We start from the raw sequence: 21,799 nt of genomic DNA on the forward strand, positions 1-21,799 counted from the left end.
CCGAATCGCACCACCGGATACACACCATTCTTTATGGTGTACGGCGCAGAGGCAGTTTTGCCTTGCGACATAATTCATGACTCACCTCGAGTGCGGATGTACGAATAAAGAGAAGCCAAGCTCGATCGGCAGGACTGTTTGGACGCATTGGAGGAGGAGCGTGACGTGGCAAAAGCCCGTTCCGCATTCTATCAACAGCAGGCTCGAGATACCAAAGCAGAGAAGTACGGGCCAAAAATTACAACGTTGGCGAATTAGTTCTACGCCTGCCGGACAAGAAAAAGGACAAACTCAAGCGCAAGTGGGAAGGTCCCTTCATAATTGACCAAGTCCTGACTAGTGGAGCGTACCGCCTGCGAGATGCATCGGATAACCGACTCGAGCCGAACCCATGGAACGCAACCCGTCTCCGAAGATTCTATGCCTAGCGCCGGACTCTGTGTTCGTCTCCTTCCTCTGTCCATTTTTTATATATTGTCTGTCTTGCATTTCTCTCCTTCTCCCCTTCCTTTCTCTTATAGCCTTTAAAGGCTCATCAAATGACGTGCTATTCGCACTCATTAAACCTGGGGGCTTCTTTTAACAGAAGCTTATTTATACGGGCTTCATGCCCAACACATGTGTTACACTTCCGCATGTACCTTTTATTTCACCATTATATGCATCGATATGACTTAAGTTTTGGCCAAGCTGGGTTGCCTGGCTCCTGTGCTTACCCCTACATTCCCGATTATTCAGCTAGGTGGTAAAGGGAGCACCTCTGCGATTGTTACTGCCGGATCAGCCGGATGTGTACCTCAGACTGGGTGAAGCCGAAAGCTAGCGTTCTTAAGGGAATATTCGGTCGGTGACCTAAAAGATGATCATTTCACTTATTTATTTATGCGCCCCCAGATGCTTTTTCCCGCGTCTTTTTTCGCAGAATGGGCATGCACTTTAGGGCATGCCTCCCAGGGAAAGGAACCCCTAACGGAACTATTCTCCCTGGAAGATGTTTCTTACTAACCATGTAATATAACATAACTAGTCGGGCACTTGTCTGTTCACGCACTAATGACCCCTACGCCTGGTCTCCATGCATTCCCCGGTTCTTATATAACCGCATGGGAATTCGGACACACTCCGGACCGTCAGGTCCCGAGGCTGAAGCGAAAAGGTCGGCCATGACAAACGATCTACAATCCGGCTAGAAGGCATTATAAATGTCAATTAAATTACATAGTCATTCTGACTGATTGTATTCCTCTTCAATACCATCTAGCAGGCTGTCTAATTTACAGTCCTGCTGGGAATACTTTGCGGCCAATTCTACTTGGTCGTATACTAAGCTTACAGGGATCTCCTTCCCATCGGGCCCCACAGGACCGACCTCGGCCATGTGGTTGGGGTCAGCCTTTGTGTACCGCGTCTTCACCATGGCCCAAGCCTCCCTAGCGCCTTGACGGCAGGCCGATATCTTCCACAATCGGAAGCGCCGACGTGCTCCCTTTAGCTTCTCCGCAAGCTCTCCAAGACCTTCGGGCATGGAGATGGATGGCCACAAGGCCTGGGCGACGCCTTGCATCACCTGCCGAACTCGCTCGAGCAGTTGCGAGAGCTCAGGAAGAAGGTCACCCGTAGAACCGGGCATCTCCTCTGCAGGACGACCTGTTAGCACACCTACAGACATTACTCTGTTAGTCGACTTCCCCGCCGGACCTTTTTTTTCAAAGGTTCGTTCAAGCACTTACTAAATATGCCGCGCCGAAGCCGCTGATTCTCCTTAACGGAGTCTGACAGCTGGGCACGAACATCTTTTAGGTCGACACCCAGCTTGGTGTTGGCATCTTGGAGATTGTTCTTCTCCTGCCTCACCTTTGTCAGCACCTTCTCACCAGCCTTCAGCTGGCGTAGGAGTTGTTGCCTTTCCGGACTCAATCCGGCGCCATCTGCAAATTCATTTGTCAGATTCGCACCCATGTCGTGCTTCGCAAAATACTTATCTTTCGAAGTGTATATTACCAGAGGGGGTCTCCTTGGGCTCCCCTGCCGCGGCTAGTGCGGCCTCAAGTTGGGCTTTGCACTCTTCCAGCTCCTGGGACAGTAGGGAATTCTTTTCTGTAAGAACCTGCATAACAAATGATCCTTAAATCAGTTATTCTAACTGTTTCAAGTCTCAGGGGCTACTGGTATATATATATAATTACCAAAATGTTCTTACCCGTATGTCTTTTACATATTGCTCCGTGGCTCTGGCTAGACCATTTTGAGCGGCACGGAGGTACGCATCTCCCGAATTGAAGGCATCTAATGCCTCTCGGGAGAAACAAGTGTCGCGAAGAATTGTCCGGCGACGCTTGTGGTTCATGGTACTCTCCACCTCAGAGTTGGTGGCAGACAACATGTCCACATCCTCCGTCGGAGGAGCGTCCGGTGTGCGCCTTGTGTTCGCCTCCTCCTCCGGACCAGGCTTTGGAGCCTGGCTGGTGGAGGCGCGATTGGTAGCCTCTCCGGATATAGTCCGACGAGGTCTCTTTGTCCTGAAGAGAGCACGAGTGTTAATATGCCTTGAAGGTATAACACCTGGGATAAGGGGGCGCGCCATACCTTTGCGCTGACGCATCGGTCCGGACTACACTTCTTTTCTGCCCATGGGGCCCTGCGGCCCCTTGTTAGCTTGTCGCCGCAGGTTCGGCCTCCCGTCTCAAAAACCTCCCCTGCAAAGCTCGGTTGTAATCAGGAAACTGAAAACACGAGAGGACGGACCCCTATTCGGGGTACTGGGACTTCGATCTCAGTTACCTGGGAGGCTGGGATTAGCCCTGGGTAATCGGACATAATGGCCACCAAGGCGTTGTCCTTGCTCAATTGACGGAACACTCCGTCAATCAGCTCCACAGATAAGTCCGGATCCTCTTGAGAGGCCAGGTCGAGGGACCGTCCTGGGTCCTCGGGTTATGGAGGAGGGCTGTTTATTTCTTTAACAGCCTGGCGCAGTTCCTGCGTTAAAGTCGTTAGACTGAATATTTAACAATGGGAATATAAAACGGATAGGCAAGTAAACCACTTACCCAGCTTGGGGGATTGTACATAGAGAATCCACCCTGTGGGTTGACGCGGAGAAATTCCTCCTCTTCTCCCTTGTACAAAGCGGACAAGGTCTTTGTTAGAGCCGCAGCCGAATCCGGTCCCTTACGGCCATAGCGGGTGGCGTCGTCCTCCCCATTGAAATCCCACATGGCGTGGCCTCTGTATTGTAGCGGCTGCACCCCTCGCATGATGCATGCGGCCATGACCCCGATCATGGTCAGTCCGGAATGAGCTAACAGTCTTATCCGGCCCATCAGGTAACAGACGTCCTTGTCGCTTTCCCTCTGAGGGCTCCGTGGACGCCAACTTAGGTGCTTCTTTAGTGGAGTACTATCAAACTCAGGGAGGCCGATCCGGACAGGATCCGGCAGCGGGACGTCCTCTATGTAAAACCATTTCGAAGGCCAGTCCTCGGACGCCTTCTTTGGGGTTCTGGATAGATATCCGGTCCCGGCGATGCGCCACACTTCGGCTCCGCCCACTTGAAATATCGACCCCTTCTGAGAACGGGGCACAAGGCAGAATAGCTCTTTCCACAGCCCGAAATGAGCCTCAACACCCAAGAACAGCTCGCGGAGGGCTACGAAGCCCGCGATATGCAATACGGAGGCAGGCGTGAGATTGTGTAGCTGGAGGCCATAGAACTCTAGGAGCCCCCGGAGAAATGGATGGATTTGAAATCCGAGCCCTCTTATTAAATAAGGGACGAGGCACACCCGCTCTCCTTTGGAGGGATTAGGGGCACTCTCCGCTTGCTCTCCTCCATTATAGATGGCAAGACCGGCTTGAACCGGGACCATATAGGCCGGGGGGAGAAATCCCTTGGTCTGGAGCGTCACTAGCTCGCTATGCGGGATGGAGCATCTCTCCCAATATCCAGGCTGGGGGCTGAAGGGCGAAAGGAGGAGTTGCGACGGCTGGCCATGGTGGTATGGACCTTTGTCGGATGCGCTCTGATGAACACTCGCGAAGGGGAGAAGGCGTGGTTTGGATCTAAATCCTCGTCCCCTTAAATGGGCGGCTCATTTACGTGGCTAGGGGTGTGGATGTAAAAACGCTCAGACTTTTCGTATTCGTTTGACACGTGGGAGACGTCCATTTTTGGGCGTAGAAGCCAAGGAGCTCAACATTTACAAGAAACCGGACTTTATTCAACAAGTACACGGAATTTGGAGGAGAACCCGCCTTGCAATGCCGAAGACAATCTGCGCGCCGGACTCATCGTCATTGAAGCCTGGTTTGGGGGCTACTGAGGGAGTCCTGGATTAGGGGGTGTCCGGATGGCCGGACTATACCTTCAGCCGGACTCCTGGACTATGAAGATACAAGATTGAAGACTTCGTCCCGTGTCCGGAAGGGACTTTCCTTGGCGTGGAAGGCAAGCTTGGCGATACGGATATGTAGATCTCCTACCATTGTAACCGACTTTGTGTAACCCTAACCCTCTCCGGTGTCTATATAAACCGGAGGGTTTTAGTCCGTAGGACAACATACATAACAACAATCATACCATAGGCTAGCTTCTAGGGTTTAGCCTCTCCGATCTCGTGGTAGATCTACTCTTGTACTACCCATATCATCAATATTAATTAAGCAGGACGTAGGGTTTTACCTCCATCGAGAGGGCCCGAACCTGGGTAAAACTTCGTGTCCCTTGCCTCCTGTTACCATCCGGCCTAGACGCACAGTTCGGGACCCCCAACCCGAGATCCGCCGGTTTTGACACCGACAACGGCCATTCTTGTCGATCCAACTGTTCAGCACTCATGTAGCACTATGGATAGGACTCTGCATTTGGTATTTCTCTCTGAGATCCGAGTTATGCTTTCTCATGGGTGGTGAATGTTGTTGTAGCCTGTCTAGTTGTACTATTTTTTTGTGTGGATTATCGTAGTTGTACTATTGTGCTAAACTCTTCTTGCTTGGTCTGTGGGTCAATATTGCTCTGTTTCCCGAGTTAATCGCAGCTACATCCTGTTTGGAAGTGCAATAGTACAACTATATTTATGCATTGGTGGAGTGTTTAGTGTCTTTGCTCATCAAACTGTTACATTTGTATGTGTTCGTTGTATGGATGCACCCTTAAATGTCCTAAATTTTCTTTATCAAGCAACGAGCCGCGTTTTTTAACTTCATATAGAGTAGGCAATACTTGTCAATATGATGGCTTCATGGAACTAAATGTGACCCAGGCATCACTTATTTGTGAACTATAATTTTCAGCGACTTCTATATCGAGTGAGCTACATTTTCTCAAAAATAGCATTCTCCAGTGGCATGAGATTCCCTTGTGAATACACTGACAATACATAGTAATAGACCTCCTTAATCATTTCTATATAAACTAGATCATTGTCCATGATTTACCTATTCGTATTAATGTGATTGTGTAAAAAATAGAATTTTGCACTTATTTGATACTCATCTATTAATTGTCTTATCAAAGAAAACTGAATTTTATTTGATAAGTCAAATAAAAGGCGATTTTTGCTCGTATTTTATTTATTGTTTTCCTCTGGTTCGGCACAGTCCACAACCTCTTGCTTTTCCCGACGCAACCAGGGAGCCCCTAGCCCCACAAGGTGTGTGCTCGAGGTCGTCGACATACCGGACAATGAGCCACCAAACTATTGCGAGTTGTGGAAACCGTGTGCCCTCCTCCTGTACCGCAAGACGGATTCCCCAGGTCACCTCAGCTCCTCTAGCATGCTTTGCTTCTGGAAGAAGATTATTACCGTACGCTACAGGCGTGTTTGGTAGAATGCCCTAATTTTTGCCCCTTGCATATGTGACTCAGTTGGGCCTGGTTCAGTGAATACAGTCTAAAAACCATGCTGCGCATATAGTCTGATATTATGCATCCTCCCCTGTCTGGCTGCGAAGAAATGCACGGACGGTGTTTGGTTGTGGGATTGTTCTAGGCAGATGCAGAGTATGTGGTGTTTAGTTAGATGCAACACATGTTGTCTAGTAACCTCCTTTCAGATTAGTGAGGTTACTAGCACACTCACAAACACGACAGAGATAAATAGGCAATGTCATTAACCCTTAAACTCGAGTCTTAAACACACAGTTAAACCCTTAAGCAGTTGCGGCAAAGTCTCAAACGATCTATGCAAAAGTCTTTGGTGCAGAGAGAACTTCCTAGGCATCCATGGCAAAGGCCTTGTCGATCGCCTTCAGGGTGTTGGGAGTCACCAGCTTGAAGGTGAAGAGGTACCCGATCCTGATCTGGTGAAAAATGGCGAAGGGGGTGCAACCCTTATCAAGGGTGAGCCTAACACTGAACATCGAGACCATCACTCTCTAGGCGTAGCCGATATTCGTCTTGAGCATGAATTCACTAAGACGGAGGGAAAGTGCTTGGTGAACTCCAGTGGCATTTGCAAGCACTCAAGCTTGGCTGCACTCAACCTTACAGAAGTGGGTTGGGGCAACCTCCTCATGGAAATGGTTGTCGTTCTTCCGCCGCTTTGGGGCATTGCCAAGTTCCACCACCGCCTTGCCCTTCTTGTCGGCCACAGCTATCTCCTTACTCTGGGAGCTCTCCAAAGTAGTCTAGTCGATCTGCATTATGGAAAACATGAATGAAGTTCAATGAAGGGAGAAATGCAACACACATATGAGCAATATCAATGAGGTATGTAGAATTGTTTGGCCACAATCACCGTAGATGTTGATCAAATATCAACATTCATTCATCCCATGCACCTACTCCAAAGCCCCTACTTATCTATCACTACACTCCACTACCTCTCCCAACCATCTATGTCTTTCTGTCTTCTAGCGTCTCCTCTTCCACAGCCCTATCTCTCTATCTCATCACCTCTCCATCGCCATGAACCCATCGCCAACCCCTTCCCCAACGACATTGGATGGAGGGCATTCCTCCTTGGTTGCTCGCTCGGTGACTGCACCAAGTTAGCAAAGATCATGGAGGTGTGCTCTCAGTTCAAGAGCATTGACGACATGCATAAGCAGGCAAACGCTGTGGTGTTGAAGGCGACGAAGGAGAAGTTGAAGACCCTAATACCTGATCCAATCAAAGGCTAGGTCAGCTGATGTTGGTCAGAGAGCCAGATGGGGCAAGTACATGCTTGTCGTGGCTCCTCATGGCCAATCTGCCATCGTAGTGGGGCTGGACGCCATGGTTCTAGAGGACAACGAGGACAAGGAGATGGTGGATATTGAAGTGGAGCCGGAGGACGCTAGCAATGCCAAAGCGGTGTAGATGGTGGTCAGGACACCGAAGCCAGAGGCTGTACACTGCCCATGGAGGTGGATGCCCACAAGCCTCAGGGCTACCGCCGCTCCAAGCGCCTCTAGGCTCACCGCGGCTAGGATGTTGGATATGCATAAATCGAGTATCAAATCAAACCCGAGAGGTATATTGGATGCCTAGTGCGTGAATCCAAGAGATATATTGGATGCCTTGCCACACCTTCTCTTCGATTGTCGTTTCTCCATTTGTGTTTGGAATGAGGTTCTCTCTTGGCGTGATCTTAATGTCAGCACTGCGCTTTGGCATCGGTATTCTCACCAACAACGTGCAACCAAGGAAGGCTTTGGCCTCTTTGCGTCACCTAGTTGGTTGGGAGATCTCGAAGGAAAGGAATGGGTGCGTCTTTAGGGCCAAGGCAAGACCGGTGACGGTGATCATGTGCAACATTAAGGATGAAGTGTCTATATGGGCCCTAGCTAGGGTTAGGCACTTGAGTAATGTAATGATGCGAGAGTAGCTCAGTGTCTTTGTTCCGCCTTCGTTATTTTTGTCTCACAAACTCTTCTTCTTAATCACTGAAATTGGTAGATCTTTTGCCTTATTTCGAAGAAAAGAATCTTGGTGATGCAGAGGAAGGAAAATGGTTCAAACTTCAAACCATGTAAATTTTCGCTGCTAACCTGGGTCGTCGGCATGCATCTATATGCTAGGCCGCAGCCGAAAACTCTCCGCCTGCTCGTAGAAATTTCCCATTCTTCTCACCCATGCCTGAGGTTCTCCTATTCAGCGCATAGGTCGTGCGCGAGCGGGAACACACGCACCCCCGTGCAAACAAGTGATCCGACCCATATTTTCTCCTTTCCGGTTTTGGGAATATTCTAGAACCTTCCCAAAGCGGTTTTGCTTTTTTTCTTCTTCTTTTTTCTTTTTTCCTTTCTCTTCTTCTTTTTGTTTTCACTTTTTCTTTTCTCATTTTCCTTTTACTTTTTAATTTTTAATTTTTTGGTTTTCCAAATTCGTGAGCATTTTTGCGAAAATCTGGGAACATTTTTTTTCAAATCAGTGAACTTTTTTCCAATTGGAGACATTTTATGAAATTCAATTTTTGTTCATCTAATTCAAAATGTGTTCATCAGATTTTTCAAATGTTCATGAAACTTTTAAGATATATTAAACACGCTCAAAATGATCATTGAATTCAAAATATGTTTTCAAATTCAAAAAAAATTCATCAAACTCCAAAAATGTTCATCATATCCAAAAATGTTCATCATATTCAAAAAATGTTCATCGCATTCGATTTTTTTTCTCAAAATTAAGATTTGTTCGTCAAATTCAAAAAATGTTCATTGAGTTTAAATTTTGTTCATCAACATGCAGTTTTTTGAAATGACAAGCATTTTTTTAATCAATGAACGTTTTTCTGAGATTCATAAATGTTTTTTTGAACTCATGAAAATTTTTTGTTTCAAAATCGTGAACATCTTATGATTTCTGGAGCATTTTTAGAAAATTCACTTTTATATGAAATGTGAAACTGTTTAAAAAATCATATTTATTTTATAAAGAATAAAAATTAAAACAGAAAAGTTCAAAAAAGGAAATAAATAAACTGGGGCGTCCAGCCCCGCTCATGGCCGGCCCAATAAGGGGGGGGGGGGGGGGGGGGTGCCAGCGCCTCACGCGCCAAATAGGAGCTCCCCCGTGCCCGTGCTGGCAGAAACAACGAAATGTATAAACTAACACGATCGGACGGCTTTTCTCCAGGTGGACTAAGAAGGATTAGCGAATCCGCAGACAAAACTAATCTTCCCATCGATCAATCCGTCGGGTGGATGAGGCTCGATGATGCCCAGAACGATGCCCATCGACTACCTCTTGTTCTTGGGGGCTCAATTTTTGTTTTTGTCTCCTTGTTCTGTTATAGCAGTGTTTTTGACCTGTTCCACGCTTACGCTGTTAAATGTGCATGCCGCATATGTTACTCCTACCACATCACGAGCTTTCTTTTAGTGTTGGGAGCTGAGAAACATCAGATGGGTCTCCTGTCGCTCATCACCGGCAGGCCGGGCGCCAGCGGGTTCGGGTCGGCGTCCACGGCGGAGCAGGTCACCGACGGCGTCGACGCCTCGAACCTCACCGTCGTCATCACAGGTAACAACACACAACACACCGCTGTCGTCGTCCCGGCATGCAGTGAGGAACTTTCACCCGAAACCATCAATTTGTTGGAGTAAACTTCAAGTTCTGTCACAATCAGTCCCTTTTGTAGCATGTTCGAAGGATCCATTCAGGGCAAGGAAACTCTGAAAGAAACTCGTGTTTTATTTACAGGAGGACCTAGCGGCATCGGCCTGGAGACGTCGAGGGTCTTGGCCCTGAGAGGAGCCCATGTCATCATCGCGGCGAGGAACACGGAGGCCGCGTGGGAGGCGAAGAAGAGCATAACGGAGGCGAACCCAGCCGCCCGGGTCGACGTTCTGAAGCTCGACCTCAGCTCCCTCAAGTCCGTCAGGGCCTTCGCCGAGCAGTTCAACTCCATGAACCTCCCTCTCAACATCTTGATGTAACTAACGGAGCGCTTCATCTCGATCTTATGATACTCCATTTTCTTCTTCCATATGTAACCAAGCCGTCCAAAAACTTTGTGCTCTGCAGAAACAATGCAGGTGTGATGTTCTGTCCCTTCCAGCTCTCCGAAGATGGGGTCGAGATGCAGTTTGCCACCAATCATCTCGGTATATATTGTCTCGACACATCGGTAGTTATCTATCTACAGTATCTTTTTTGATACTGATATTTGTCTCTCTTGTTATGATCAACCAGGTCACTTTCTGCTGACCAACCTGCTGCTTGATAACATGAAAGCCACTGCTGAGTCTACGGGTATCGAGGGCCGCATCGTGAATCTGTCATCGATCGCCCACGAACATACTTATCCGAAGGGGATTCAATTCGATACACTCAATGACAAGAAAACGTATGGGTTTCTTGTGGTTCTTTGGAATTGGAGAAGATCTTGAACTGTTACTGATGGTTTTTGCACTGGCAGATTCGACAGAAGGTCGGCCTATGGACAATCCAAGCTTGCGAACATACTACACGCTAAAGAGCTCTCTAGACGGCTCAAGGTATTCTTTTCCTCTCTCCATATTTTCGCCTATTACCTTATTTATTCAGAGGAAGATCAATACTAAATAGAGGGCTCATACTAATTGAGAGTGTCTTAAAAAGTTTCAAACTATTCTGACCCACCATAAACTGTATGTTACTGAAACAGGAGGAAGGAGCTAACATCACGGTTAATTCCCTTCATCCTGGAGTAATCATGACCAATTTGATGAGGCACTCCTATGCTGTCATGAGTACGCTCCCCGGCCCATTTTTCTGTTCTTTTGAATGTATTTGTCAAATGTCATCAAGTTTTAGCTATGCGCCATTTTATGGCAAGTGCCTTTATGGCTCCACGGCGTTATGAATTTCCTGTTTAACTTGCAGAGGCAATTCAAGTTGCCACCTGCTTGATCTGGAAGAATGTACCCCAGGTTCTCCTCTACTCTTGCCTTCAAGTAACGAATATTTCGTTGTGTAGTTTCTTCTGAATTTAACCTTGTCTAATAGAGGATGCCTTGCGGTTTCATTTCCAGGGAGCAGCAACTACCTGCTATGTAGGGCTCAGCCATCAGCTGAAGGGAGTCACAGGCAAATACTTTGCTGACTGCAACGAGGAGAAGACGAGCAAATTGGGAGAGAGCGACGTCTTGGCGAAGCAACTCTGGGAGTTCAGCGAAGAGCTGGTCAAGTCTGCGAGTCAGATCTAAAAGCAGGCGAGAGAAAGGCGTAGTAGGAACCTACCGCATGCATGGTGAACCAGTGTCGTTCATTAACAAATTTTCGTGCTTGTTGTTTGGATCGTGACCTAAGAGGCTAAGACCAATATGCACCCTGGTTAAATTTCTCTAATGTATCTGCCGATCTGTTCCGGATTGGGTCAATGGGACTGGTATATGTCATCCTAGTTTCAGATTTCTGTTGCCTGAAATATCACCCAAGTTTCAGAGATATTTTGGTGTTGCCTAATACTTTATCGTCCTAGAGTGATTTCGGGACTGATGGAGTCCCCGGTGCGGGCACGTCCTGATTAGGGTCATTATGAGCTTCGGGTCTCTGGCAGGCAGCCAGATGGATGCTATTGCTCTGCTGATGCTCCCCGTGCTTATCGTGCCGGCCCCTGGATCGAATCGCCAGCATAGACGATACCGATCTAATATCAAACATGTATCGTCCAATCGCAATAATCTAGAATTAACATAAGTCTTACAAACCACTATCAGAGGTTAGCCAAATGAATAATCTTACAAACTCAAAGAATTCACGACAATGAAAACATAAGCAAAGCCTAATGAAGTAGTTTTTGGTAGAGCTCCATCTACGTCACGAGGAACCATGTTGAGTGGATGCACGTAGCCGTACGTAAGTCACTCCTCGAAGAGTCACCTGCAACATGATAATGTTGCAGCCACTAGGCATCTATAGATTTAATGTATGGGCAGGTTCCACAAGAATTATAACAGTCATATCTCACCTACATGCTTTTCAAATAAGTGAAAATTTGGCTTAGTTTGCGTAAAGCGATAGTTTTATACAATCTTCATATATAAGTGGATCTACTCTATACATAGGACACACTACATCTCACAACAATCCGCAGTATACTTGGGTCCACGGCATCTCACAACAACCCTAGACCTTTAGCCCACTAGTTTGACCAATAGCATCACACCATTAGTGTCATCAAGCAGAGACCTATCCCGGCCCATTGTTCAACCCACCAAGTTTTTTTTATTGAAGAGATGATGATGGGATCTTCCAGAGAGTTTTCAGCCATGTTGCTCAAAGTTGTCCATGACTGAGGACACGACTAATCATGATCAGTTTGCACACTCTCCAGAGGTTTGTGTACTTTACCCGCAAGACCAAGTCGCACCCTTCTGCTACTAAACTCAACTGTAGAGTAGTCACAGGACGAGACTTATGTGAAGCAGTTGCTTGCTCCAGCAGGTAGACCCACTCCAACCTACGCACCTACATTTGCTGGTCTACCTGGGATGGTTCCCATAACTTACTTGGTCAAGACAGAGCCATATGACTCACGATTACACATGGAAGCTACTTAACTTAAAACTCAAACAGTCCCTTTGAACCTGCGCGGCAGGCCCCACCCAAATCACACCCTAATGACCCAATCAAAGCCAATCCACCTAGATGATTGATTAGTTAGGTTGTAATTAGGTAGCCAACCAATATACAGTAACATGTCTTCTAGTGTGATTCCAACCCCATTATATCATAGCAAGCTAATCATTGTCTACATGTTGTTTACAAGGAACAGGGTAATGGAACCTAAGGTTTTGCTACTAGGTATCCATACAATGTCATAGCTTAAGCCTGAACTCACATACCTATCGTGGCATACTACAATACATAATCAAAGTAGGGGAGTCATAATCAAAGTGAAACTTGCCTTGGTTATTGATGTCACTTGTGCACTGCTCACACTCACAGGGGTTGCACTCCTTGCAATCTAAAAGTTGAACAAACACATACAACATACATAAAAACGTAATCCATTCAAAAGGGAATGCTTGCATGAATGACAAATAAGAACCAAGCACACACACACTAGCAAAGTAGTTTGGCTTAGGATAGGATTTGGTTCTTCTCCATTTGGTTCAACATCCTAGGGTGTATGTGTTAGGATTTTGGTTTAAATGATTTTCATTCATAACTTGACTTAGTTTTGTTTCATTCAAAATTTGTTTCTAAGATTGAATTTTGGTTTTCAAAATGATTCATACTTCAACTTGGTTGTGTATCAAATTGGATTTCATATTGAAATTTGAAAATAGTTTAAATATAAAATTCAAGTTCAAATTTGAATTGGATTCAAATAGTTCAAGTGAGGTTTAGATCATTCAAAGTTTGATTTGAAATTAAATTTGAAGTTGAAATAGTATTCAAACTTTTTTGAATTGTTTTGAATTTGAATTTGAATTAAACTTGAATTAAGTCTTTAAAAGGCTCGGTTGAATTCAATTTAGTTCATAGTTGGTCCATGAATTCATTTCCAAAGCTTTCCATTTAATTTGAATTATTCAATTGGTTCATAAGTCCCATTTTAGTTTGAATTAAATCCAAATTAGGTTTGAATTTGATATGGTCAATATGTTCAAAAAATGCATTCCTAAAGTTTAGCTCAAAGTTCTGGAATTAAAGTGCAAACATTATTATTATTAATTCCATGGTTTGAAAGTTATAAACTAGTTAAGTTTCAATTTATTTGAATTAAGGTTTCTATTGAAATTTATTTTAATTTTAATTTTACCTTGTTCGAATTTGAATCCTAGTGAGTTCCTTTGAAGGTTCAACTAATTAGGATCATTTTGCAAAAAGAACCAGACGAATTGAATTATAGTTTGCATTTTAGACCCTATATAGGTAAAAAGAGACTCTATTTTAAATTCATTTTAACTATTTAAAATTGAATATATTTTTCTCCTGGTTGAATGTTTTTCTCTATAATTTGCAAAAAGTTTCACGTCAATTGGATTAGCAGAATAAAAGTTGTGATATTTTTAGTGCACATGAGCTTTTTGTAAAAGTTACAGAGCCTAATACCTAGTCGAATTCTTTTCATTTTAAGCAGAGACATGTGGTGCTCTCTGATTGGCTGCTACCGCTTTGACCTAGAATAAAAACGTGAACATTGGATTGTATGATCAGCGAACAACTCAGATCAAAACGTACCGCTTCAGTTAAGACTGTCACAATGGGGAGGAACTTAGGAATAACATCACATACTCTAATACAACTTTGCTTATGTGGCACATATTTAATGAAACATCACACACTCAGATCAAAATGAACATTGGATTGTATGATCAGCGAACAACTCAGATCAAAACGTACCGCTTCAGTTAAGACTGTCACAAAGAGGTGCTTGTGGTAACTAGCTAAGTTACCGGAACATCACACACTCCAAGAAACAATGAGTCTATAACCTAATAAATACATCGTTGCATGACACTACATAGATGTTCCTACCCACTATGGAGGTAGTAACATAGTCTAGGGAAGTGTGTAAGTTACTAGCTTATGTTCTTGCCCATTGTGACCAGCCTAAGTGAACTGACATAAGACGTTGGTTCCAGATCTAATAGGCGAGAACAGAAGGCAATGCTCATCGGGCGGCTAGGCCACCGAAGATGGGGAACATCGGCAGCGGTGGTGCTCGGGTTCGACGGTTGCAGCGTTAAGCAAAATATAATTCTCTTTTTTATGGTAAAACGTGTCTCATTCATATCACAAATATTAAAATACAGTTCAGGTACAGATCGACGTGACAAAACTGAAAAGACAGCAGAACGTCTCTGAGCTTGACACCAACGTCCGTCGCCTATCTCCAGCACCTCCACAACAACCGTCAAGGAAAAAATAACAGATCACCTCCTCATCCGAGCTCGACGCGGCTCCATCGCTGATATGCAGCTTTACGGGCCTTCAAGATGGCTCGCTAGAAATGAAGTCCTTGCCGTTGAACAAATGAGCCCGGGGCAAAACTCCGGACACGCCATCTAACCCCAGATCTGGCACCCCCACCACGGCTAAGATGCTGAAGAAGGAAAGCATACCTGCTATCCATCAATCATGAATCCAACACATGTTCCGTCTTCCAGATGTCATCAATGCAGACCATAATCTGCATTCGCTCTTGAACTACTTCCCAAGCTCCGCGCAGACGTTGGAGCAAACGCCGATGCAACGGCGGAGTCAAAGGTCACATGTGCACCACAGGATGTCGCCGCTGCCATGACATCCCAGCTTGAACAGACTGGTTCTCAAATCCATCGCTAACCGTAGAGACGGTCGTCTCGCCAGAGAAGAATCTGGAGCTTCTTTATTCAACATCGTTGTCATCGTTGCCGAAGCCAAGACGTCGAACAATACAAAAACCTAAGCTGCTAGGGGTCTATAACTAAAACTTAAACGATCCGCACGCGCGGGATCCGGCGACCCCCTCACCACCGACGACCAAGAGGTCACCGCCGGAGGGGAGCCGCCGGAAGGGTTGGCTCTCTTGGCTTCGATGGCTAGGGTTGGCAGGCTGTAATTAATCAAATCCATCCTTTGATGAACGTATGTCATGTGTATCTTGAATGTCTTCAAATATCTTGTTGGTGTAGAGGCTATGTGTATCTGGTATCCTCGCAATATTAATATATTCATCTTGTCAAAAAAAGTAGTGTGAAGGTCTGTCCACGTGTATGCATCCTGTGGCGTACCATACGAAAATTCAAAATTTCGAGAACCAGAGCGGGCGGGCGAAAGCAGCCGCCCTCCCGAGCTGCCAAAGGGTGGGCCCCACATCGTCCGCAGTCACACATCGGATACCGCGCTCGCGCCGCCTTCCTCCTCCAATCGCTCGGCGGCCACTTTCCCCGCCTCGCCGAGCCTGTTCGTCCGCTTCCCAGCTCGCCGCGCTCCCCTCCCGGCGCTCAAACCCGAAGCCCACGGGCTGCCGTGGCGGCATCGCGCTCCTCGGCGGATGGGCCCGCCGCCGCGCGACGTGGTGGTGATCAGCTCCGACGAGGACGAGGGCTCCCGGAGGTCGTCTGTCTCGCCCGGCTCCCTCGGACGGGTCGCGTTGCTCGGGGAATCGCTGCCGCCGGTGCCAGTGCCGCGGAGGAAGAAGGGCAAGTCCCGCGGCGTTCGCGCCAGAAAGGACAACGACGACGAGGAGGAGGACGACGACTGCGTGATCCTGGACGGCGACCCTGACGGGCCGGCTGTGGTTGTGGGCGCCAAGGGGAGGGGCGCGGGGGACGGCGCGTCAGACGAGGTGGAGATCGTCGCGGTCAAAGGCAAGGTACAGATTGGTTTGTTCCCTTCCGCTTTGATCCGCGCAATTTTTGCGCATTTCACTGAAGCAGTGCGAAACCTTGTTACGCTGCCTGGAGTCCGTGCCTAGAGATGAGCAGACCACTGATTTCATCAGAAATTTCGTTTCGAATCGAACTGTGGCTCAGCGAGCATATGTTCTAATTTAAGTATGTATTGCACGTTCACTGCTTCAGAACATACTTTTCCCGAAAGACTTTCATTGTTCAGCCTGTAACATGGAGGTGGTCTGCTGAAGTATCTGTCCCTGTTATTCACCCTTACTGTCGATGAGCATCTTCAGTTTTACTGCATTTTGCCTGTGGACTGTGTTGGCATTCTAAATCGCAGCTACTACAACATGCCCTCCTTCTGCAGATAGCGTGCAAGGATTTCCCTCACCCGCGGCATTTATGTTCTGAATTGCCCTTTAGCACCACTCCTCACCCAAAGCATTGTAAAATGGTAAGTCACAAGCATTGTCACCCCCTGTCCCTGATTCTGTTGGTAATATGATTACAGTAGCAGAGTTGACAGCATAGCTTTTGTAATGCGGCCCCGTTGCTGTTCTTTTTCTTTTCAAATGCAGTGCTACTGTTATGTGTGTGATGCTCCAGCTCCATGCAAGAGTTGGGGCAAAGGGCTCTTGAATGGTGATCATTGTCATGCCACCGACAAGGACACAAAGTGGGAAACACTGAGGCAATCATTCAAGCGCAACTTTGAGCCGGGCGAGGAGGCCACTGTGTCCGCTGGGAACCTACCCTATGGCTTTGACACCGAGCGCCTTCGCCAGCTCTTCAGGTATGCCCGAACTCTCACGTTCTCATAGGTGAGCCTTCTTAGTTCTCACAGGCGTTTGGATTGATCGTTATACTCATCAATTGTTGAGCATGCAGTTGTAACTTCTTGATAAACCCTGAAATAATTTAAATATGTTTCTTATCAAGACTGATTGCATTGCTTCCTGGCCTTATCTAGTAGGCTATTCATGCAGTGCGTGGTTCTGTTTCGTCGGTGTTCCTTTGTATGGGTTTTCTCTATGTGCTAAAACACAGTGTCTTACTTTGCTGATGTGCAGATCATTTACGACAAGGGAACAGGCAAGAGTTGTGGACAGGGGAACTGGTTTTGACATCGATCGCCTTGGCCAGCTCTTCAGGTACGCCCGAACTCTCACGTTCTCATAGGTGAGCCTTCTTAGTTCTCACAGGTGGCTGGATTGATCGTTATACTCATTAATTGTTGAGCATGCAGTTGTAACTTCTTGATAAACCCTGAAATAATTTAAATATGTTTGTTATCAAGACTGGTTGTATTGCTTCCTCGCCTTATCTAGGCTATTCATGCAGTGCGCGGTTCTGTTTCATCGGTGCTCTTTGTATGGGTTTTCTCTATGCTCTAAAACAGTGTCTACTTTGCTGATGTACAGATCATTTACGACAAGGGAACAGGCAAGAGTTGTGGACAGGGAAACTGGCTGAGTATGCTGTGCAGAATTTCCATCTGTGTGTGAGTATATTTCATAAATGATAACTTGATATGACAAATGTCCTTAATTAAGTTTAGAAGGGACTTGTTATCCTATGATCATGTCTTAGCAGTGCAGCTAATGTGCTCATAGTTAAAGCACTATGGTTGCAGTATGGTTGGAATGTCTTCCCCCAGTTTGCATTTGCATACGTTTCATGTATATGTAACACGGAGTATGTTCCTTTGGTAATATGATGCGGTACTTGTTTCTGGTTTGCATGCAAAGTTAATCTTTTTCATGACTGTGCTCTTAGTTTCTGATTTAGGGAACACCTAAATCTGAACACAAGCCAACCTAATTGCCCTCGCCGTTCTTCTAATTTGTTTATACTAGGGTGTTCCTTGACTTTTTAGCTGTTATTACTTCTTGAGGTCAGTATCATGTGCAATTTGTGCACCTCGGTTTACCGAGACAATCGGCGCCACAGCTGTTCTGTCGGTTGCCAAGTATATGATGGCACGCTTTCTTGTAAATATTCTTCTCTCTTTTATAAAGCTAAGGTATGCCTTTGGCGTACTCTCGAAAAAAAGTTTGAGGTTTGCAGGCTTGGAAGGGACGCAAACTGCGAGTTTGAGTTGGAAGATAGGAATGAACACGGTGAGGGTTTTAGGTGTTGGGTTTTGCGGGTTTTGCTAGGAACATCATTAGTTTTCTTGCCATGCTTCTCTCTCTTTCTAATGTTTACTACCTCCGTAGCTGATAGTGTCATAATTATTTTACAGATTTATTATGATTTTATTTTCATAAATCCTACTCCCTCCGTCCCAAAATAAGTGTCTTAACTAGCTTTAGTACGCGCGTACTAAAGCTAGTTAAGACACTTATTTTGGGACGGAGGGAGTATAAGTTTTCATCAACATCTGATGTCCAACAAAATAGCCGTTAAGTTTGTCGTGGAAACATCTCACGATCCTGTAAATGCTTACCATCTTTAGAGATTATATTTCAGGCATAAAACGTCGTGTACTAGGAACGGAACAGAAGGATTTTGCATCACAATTTGGTCTCAGGATCACTAAACAAAAACTGAACATACACATCCAGACATGCAATCTCCTATTCTTCACTAGACGACTTGCTTTGTTGCTCTCCTGCTGCCGCATCTGGTGGCGTCGCCGTCGTCTCATCGTCGCTGGCCTTGTGAATCACCAAGCATGGGCCGCCGTCCCGCTGGAACGCCCATATCTGGATCTCATCCATCGCTTCCATGCCACTAGTGTTGATGAAACTCCCGTGGTCTCCGAATTTCAGCACCGTCCTGCCGCTAGAATCCCACCGTGTCAGCTGACCATCCATCCGGTCGCCGGCGCGGTTGACGTAGACCGGCACGACGAGCCCGCCGGGCTTCTTCCCCCGCGCCCTGCGGCACGCCTGCGGTTCCGTCCTCTCCCGGGGGTTTTCCAGCTTGGCGGCGCGGCGCTGCTCGTCGGAGAGGAGCCGGAGGAGGCGGCCGACGGCATCGCCGTGCGGCATGGACAAGCGGCCCTGCTGCAGGTCGAGGTCCGTCCGCTGGACGCGCTTCTCGGCGATGAAGTGGAGCGGGTGGTCGGGCTGGAGGCCCAGCTTTTCGCGTATCCAGCCCGGCTCCGCCGGCCCGGGTTGGTGTCCAGCGGCCGGCGGCGGAACGGCGTCAGCGGGCTCACCGGAGAAGGGTGCCGCCGCGGCGCTGCTTGAGGCGGGCTCCAGCGCGGACGCCACGTCGTTCGTTGTGATCTCCGTGGGTTTGGCTTCAGCGTCGCCGCCGGCGGTTTCCGATGGCGATGTCGAGCAATATCGCTCCATGGTCGTTCGTAGGTGCAATGTCGATCGTTATCGTCTGTTGATTCAGCAAGTTGAGTCCTCCTGGCGTGAGAATATATATAGTACCGGAACGGGTGGATGATGGACATGCATTTGGACCCGAATCAGGATTCCGCATTCAAGTGTCCGTCTCTGATTCGTGTCCAAAGTGTTCGTGCGATGATGATGGCGGTAATCCGAGCTGGAGTAGTAAACAAACTACTCGCGGCGAGCGGCGATGACCATTATTTATATTTTGGACCACAATTTTTTTTTGACCACGGCAAACTTATTGCTTAGACCATGACAAATTTGTTTTGTACACACCAAGATTTTTTTTTTGAGAATGAGCCAAGAGAACTTTTATCACATACACCATATAAATTCTGTTTTGTAAATAAAATGAAACATATAAAATTTGTTGAACAATTTTTTTGTATACCATGGCTAATTACGTGAACATCACATGTCAACTTTCTTTCCAGAGAGCTGGGTGAAGGTCAACTCGGACGGTGCATTCTCACAAAACCGAGACAAAGGTGGGGCAGGGGTTGTGCTAAAGGATCGGAATGACGCTTTCAGAGCTAAAAATTGGTACATGTATGGGCCTGCTACAAAAGATTACAGGCCTTTCCTTAAATAATCTCCACCGCCCCATGATTTTCATCAGGGTGGGGCCCTTCCCTCCACCTTAATCCAATTAAAATCTGCCAGATCAACATCAGCCTGTAAACATTACTAGCAAAAAATGCCCGTGCGTTGCAACGGAAGAAAAATTTATCACATGTGTTTTCTAATTACCCTGAAAAATAAATATATTTTCAAACAAAATTTGTTTTACTCGTAGTTAATTTGCAAGCCAATGTCATATCTTCAATTCTGATCCAACATGTGATAGACAGGAACTATCAAGAAATTCTCAGGGGCATGTGTAACTAAAAAGATGAACAAAACCGAAAGGAATTATAGCTTTGCTTGTCTCTTTTCTCATTGTGCACTTGCCTGTCAGATAAAAATGATATGTTAATAACAACATTTTTTTGACGTTAATAACAACATATTAAAGTATGCATTATCTAAAGACTCATAGGGCCTGAAAATAGAAAGTAACAACATATTAAAGCATTCACTATCTACAAACCCCAAAACTGAACAACATTCGTACCATGGTAGCTTGAAGCCCTCAACATTAAGAATAAATCAGATAAGCAAATAAAAAATCACATGGACTATTACAATTCACCCTCATTACTGCTTGCATTTCATTCTCAAGGGGTGTAAGTTGTGCAGCAAAAGTCTAGTGATATTCTCAACTGTGCTGGAAAAATAAGATGAGAAGGTTCCGTGCAACGTCCTTTACATGTGCACTATATCATGAAAATTGTAAAGATAAACTGAGTAAAATTATGTTGAAATCTGAAGCACTTGCAAGGATGCCGATATAGTGACAAGGATAGTTGGCACGTCATAAACTCATCATGATCAAATAAACATTATGGTGGGCTTGCATTCTCACCAACAATCAATGGCATCTTGACTGAGCTCCGAGCTAAACGTCTGGGAGTAGAATCATAATCTCCCAAAGTTGTCGTTAATTTCAAAGATATCTTGGCACACGTTGAGAAAATTTTGCCATCTTGAAACAACCGTGAACTAAAAAAATGCATCCTAAAGACAACATGAGCAAGATCAAGTATACCAACTCCCTTAAGGAGAACAAAAATAATTACGAAAAATTATCAATACCTGTGGAGGTAAATTCATCGACGAACATGTGAGTTCTTGAGTGCACTATCATCAAAATACACATCCATATCAAGTTCTCCTATGAACTGAACCACCGGTTGTTTTCAGAAAAAGCAGCCAGAAAAAAAAGAACGGACATAGATCGTTTTGGTGTAATCACCCATGATTTTGACAAATATAGAACCGCGGCCATAGATCACTTTGATGTCTCGCATGCATGTGTTGCACCGTGGCTTAGCTAGCTTTGCAGCGAATCAATCAATCCATCGCTGTGTACTGCGGCGTCTTGCCGGAAGATTGATTGTCTCGGTAAGTAATCGATCCAGCTCCGAAGTTCTCAGTACGCGCGTCACCGTTGCCGTAAGCTTGTTGCGTGTATGTGGACAGGGCCAACATGCATCGATCACACAGGCGTCGTTCCATGGCGCCCACGGGCTTCCGCGACCTGCCGATGGAGGCCTTGGAACAGACGCGCGGCGCACCGGCCCCCTCGACAATGTCGCCCTGCTCCG

General features: G+C 46.2%; 2 protein-coding genes across 2 annotated transcripts; both read left to right on the top strand.

Moving 5' to 3' along the window:
• The first annotated feature begins 9,076 nt into the window (after positions 1 to 9,076).
• On the top strand, positions 9,077 to 11,281 carry LOC125556335 (short-chain dehydrogenase TIC 32 B, chloroplastic-like). The gene is made up of 8 exons (XM_087522936.1): positions 9,077 to 9,445; positions 9,626 to 9,857; positions 9,950 to 10,029; positions 10,118 to 10,271; positions 10,344 to 10,422; positions 10,572 to 10,656; positions 10,790 to 10,836; positions 10,939 to 11,281. Exons 1-8 carry the CDS (start codon positions 9,127 to 9,129, stop codon positions 11,110 to 11,112), a joined length of 1,170 nt encoding a protein of 389 aa, XP_087379062.1. The 5' UTR covers positions 9,077 to 9,126; the 3' UTR covers positions 11,113 to 11,281.
• Positions 11,282 to 15,681: 4,400 nt separating this feature from the next.
• Positions 15,682 to 18,054, top strand: LOC125556319 (uncharacterized). The gene is made up of 5 exons (XM_048719071.2): positions 15,682 to 16,217; positions 16,607 to 16,693; positions 16,818 to 17,032; positions 17,310 to 17,390; positions 17,661 to 18,054. Exons 1-5 carry the CDS (start codon positions 15,897 to 15,899, stop codon positions 17,710 to 17,712), a joined length of 756 nt encoding a protein of 251 aa, XP_048575028.1. The 5' UTR covers positions 15,682 to 15,896; the 3' UTR covers positions 17,713 to 18,054.
• Positions 18,055 to 21,799: the final 3,745 nt, after the last annotated feature.

This window comes from Triticum urartu, chromosome 5A, assembly GCF_056163025.1.
Source record: "Triticum urartu cultivar PI428250 chromosome 5A, HENAU_Tu73, whole genome shotgun sequence".
Classification (NCBI taxonomy): domain Eukaryota; kingdom Viridiplantae; phylum Streptophyta; class Magnoliopsida; order Poales; family Poaceae; genus Triticum; species Triticum urartu.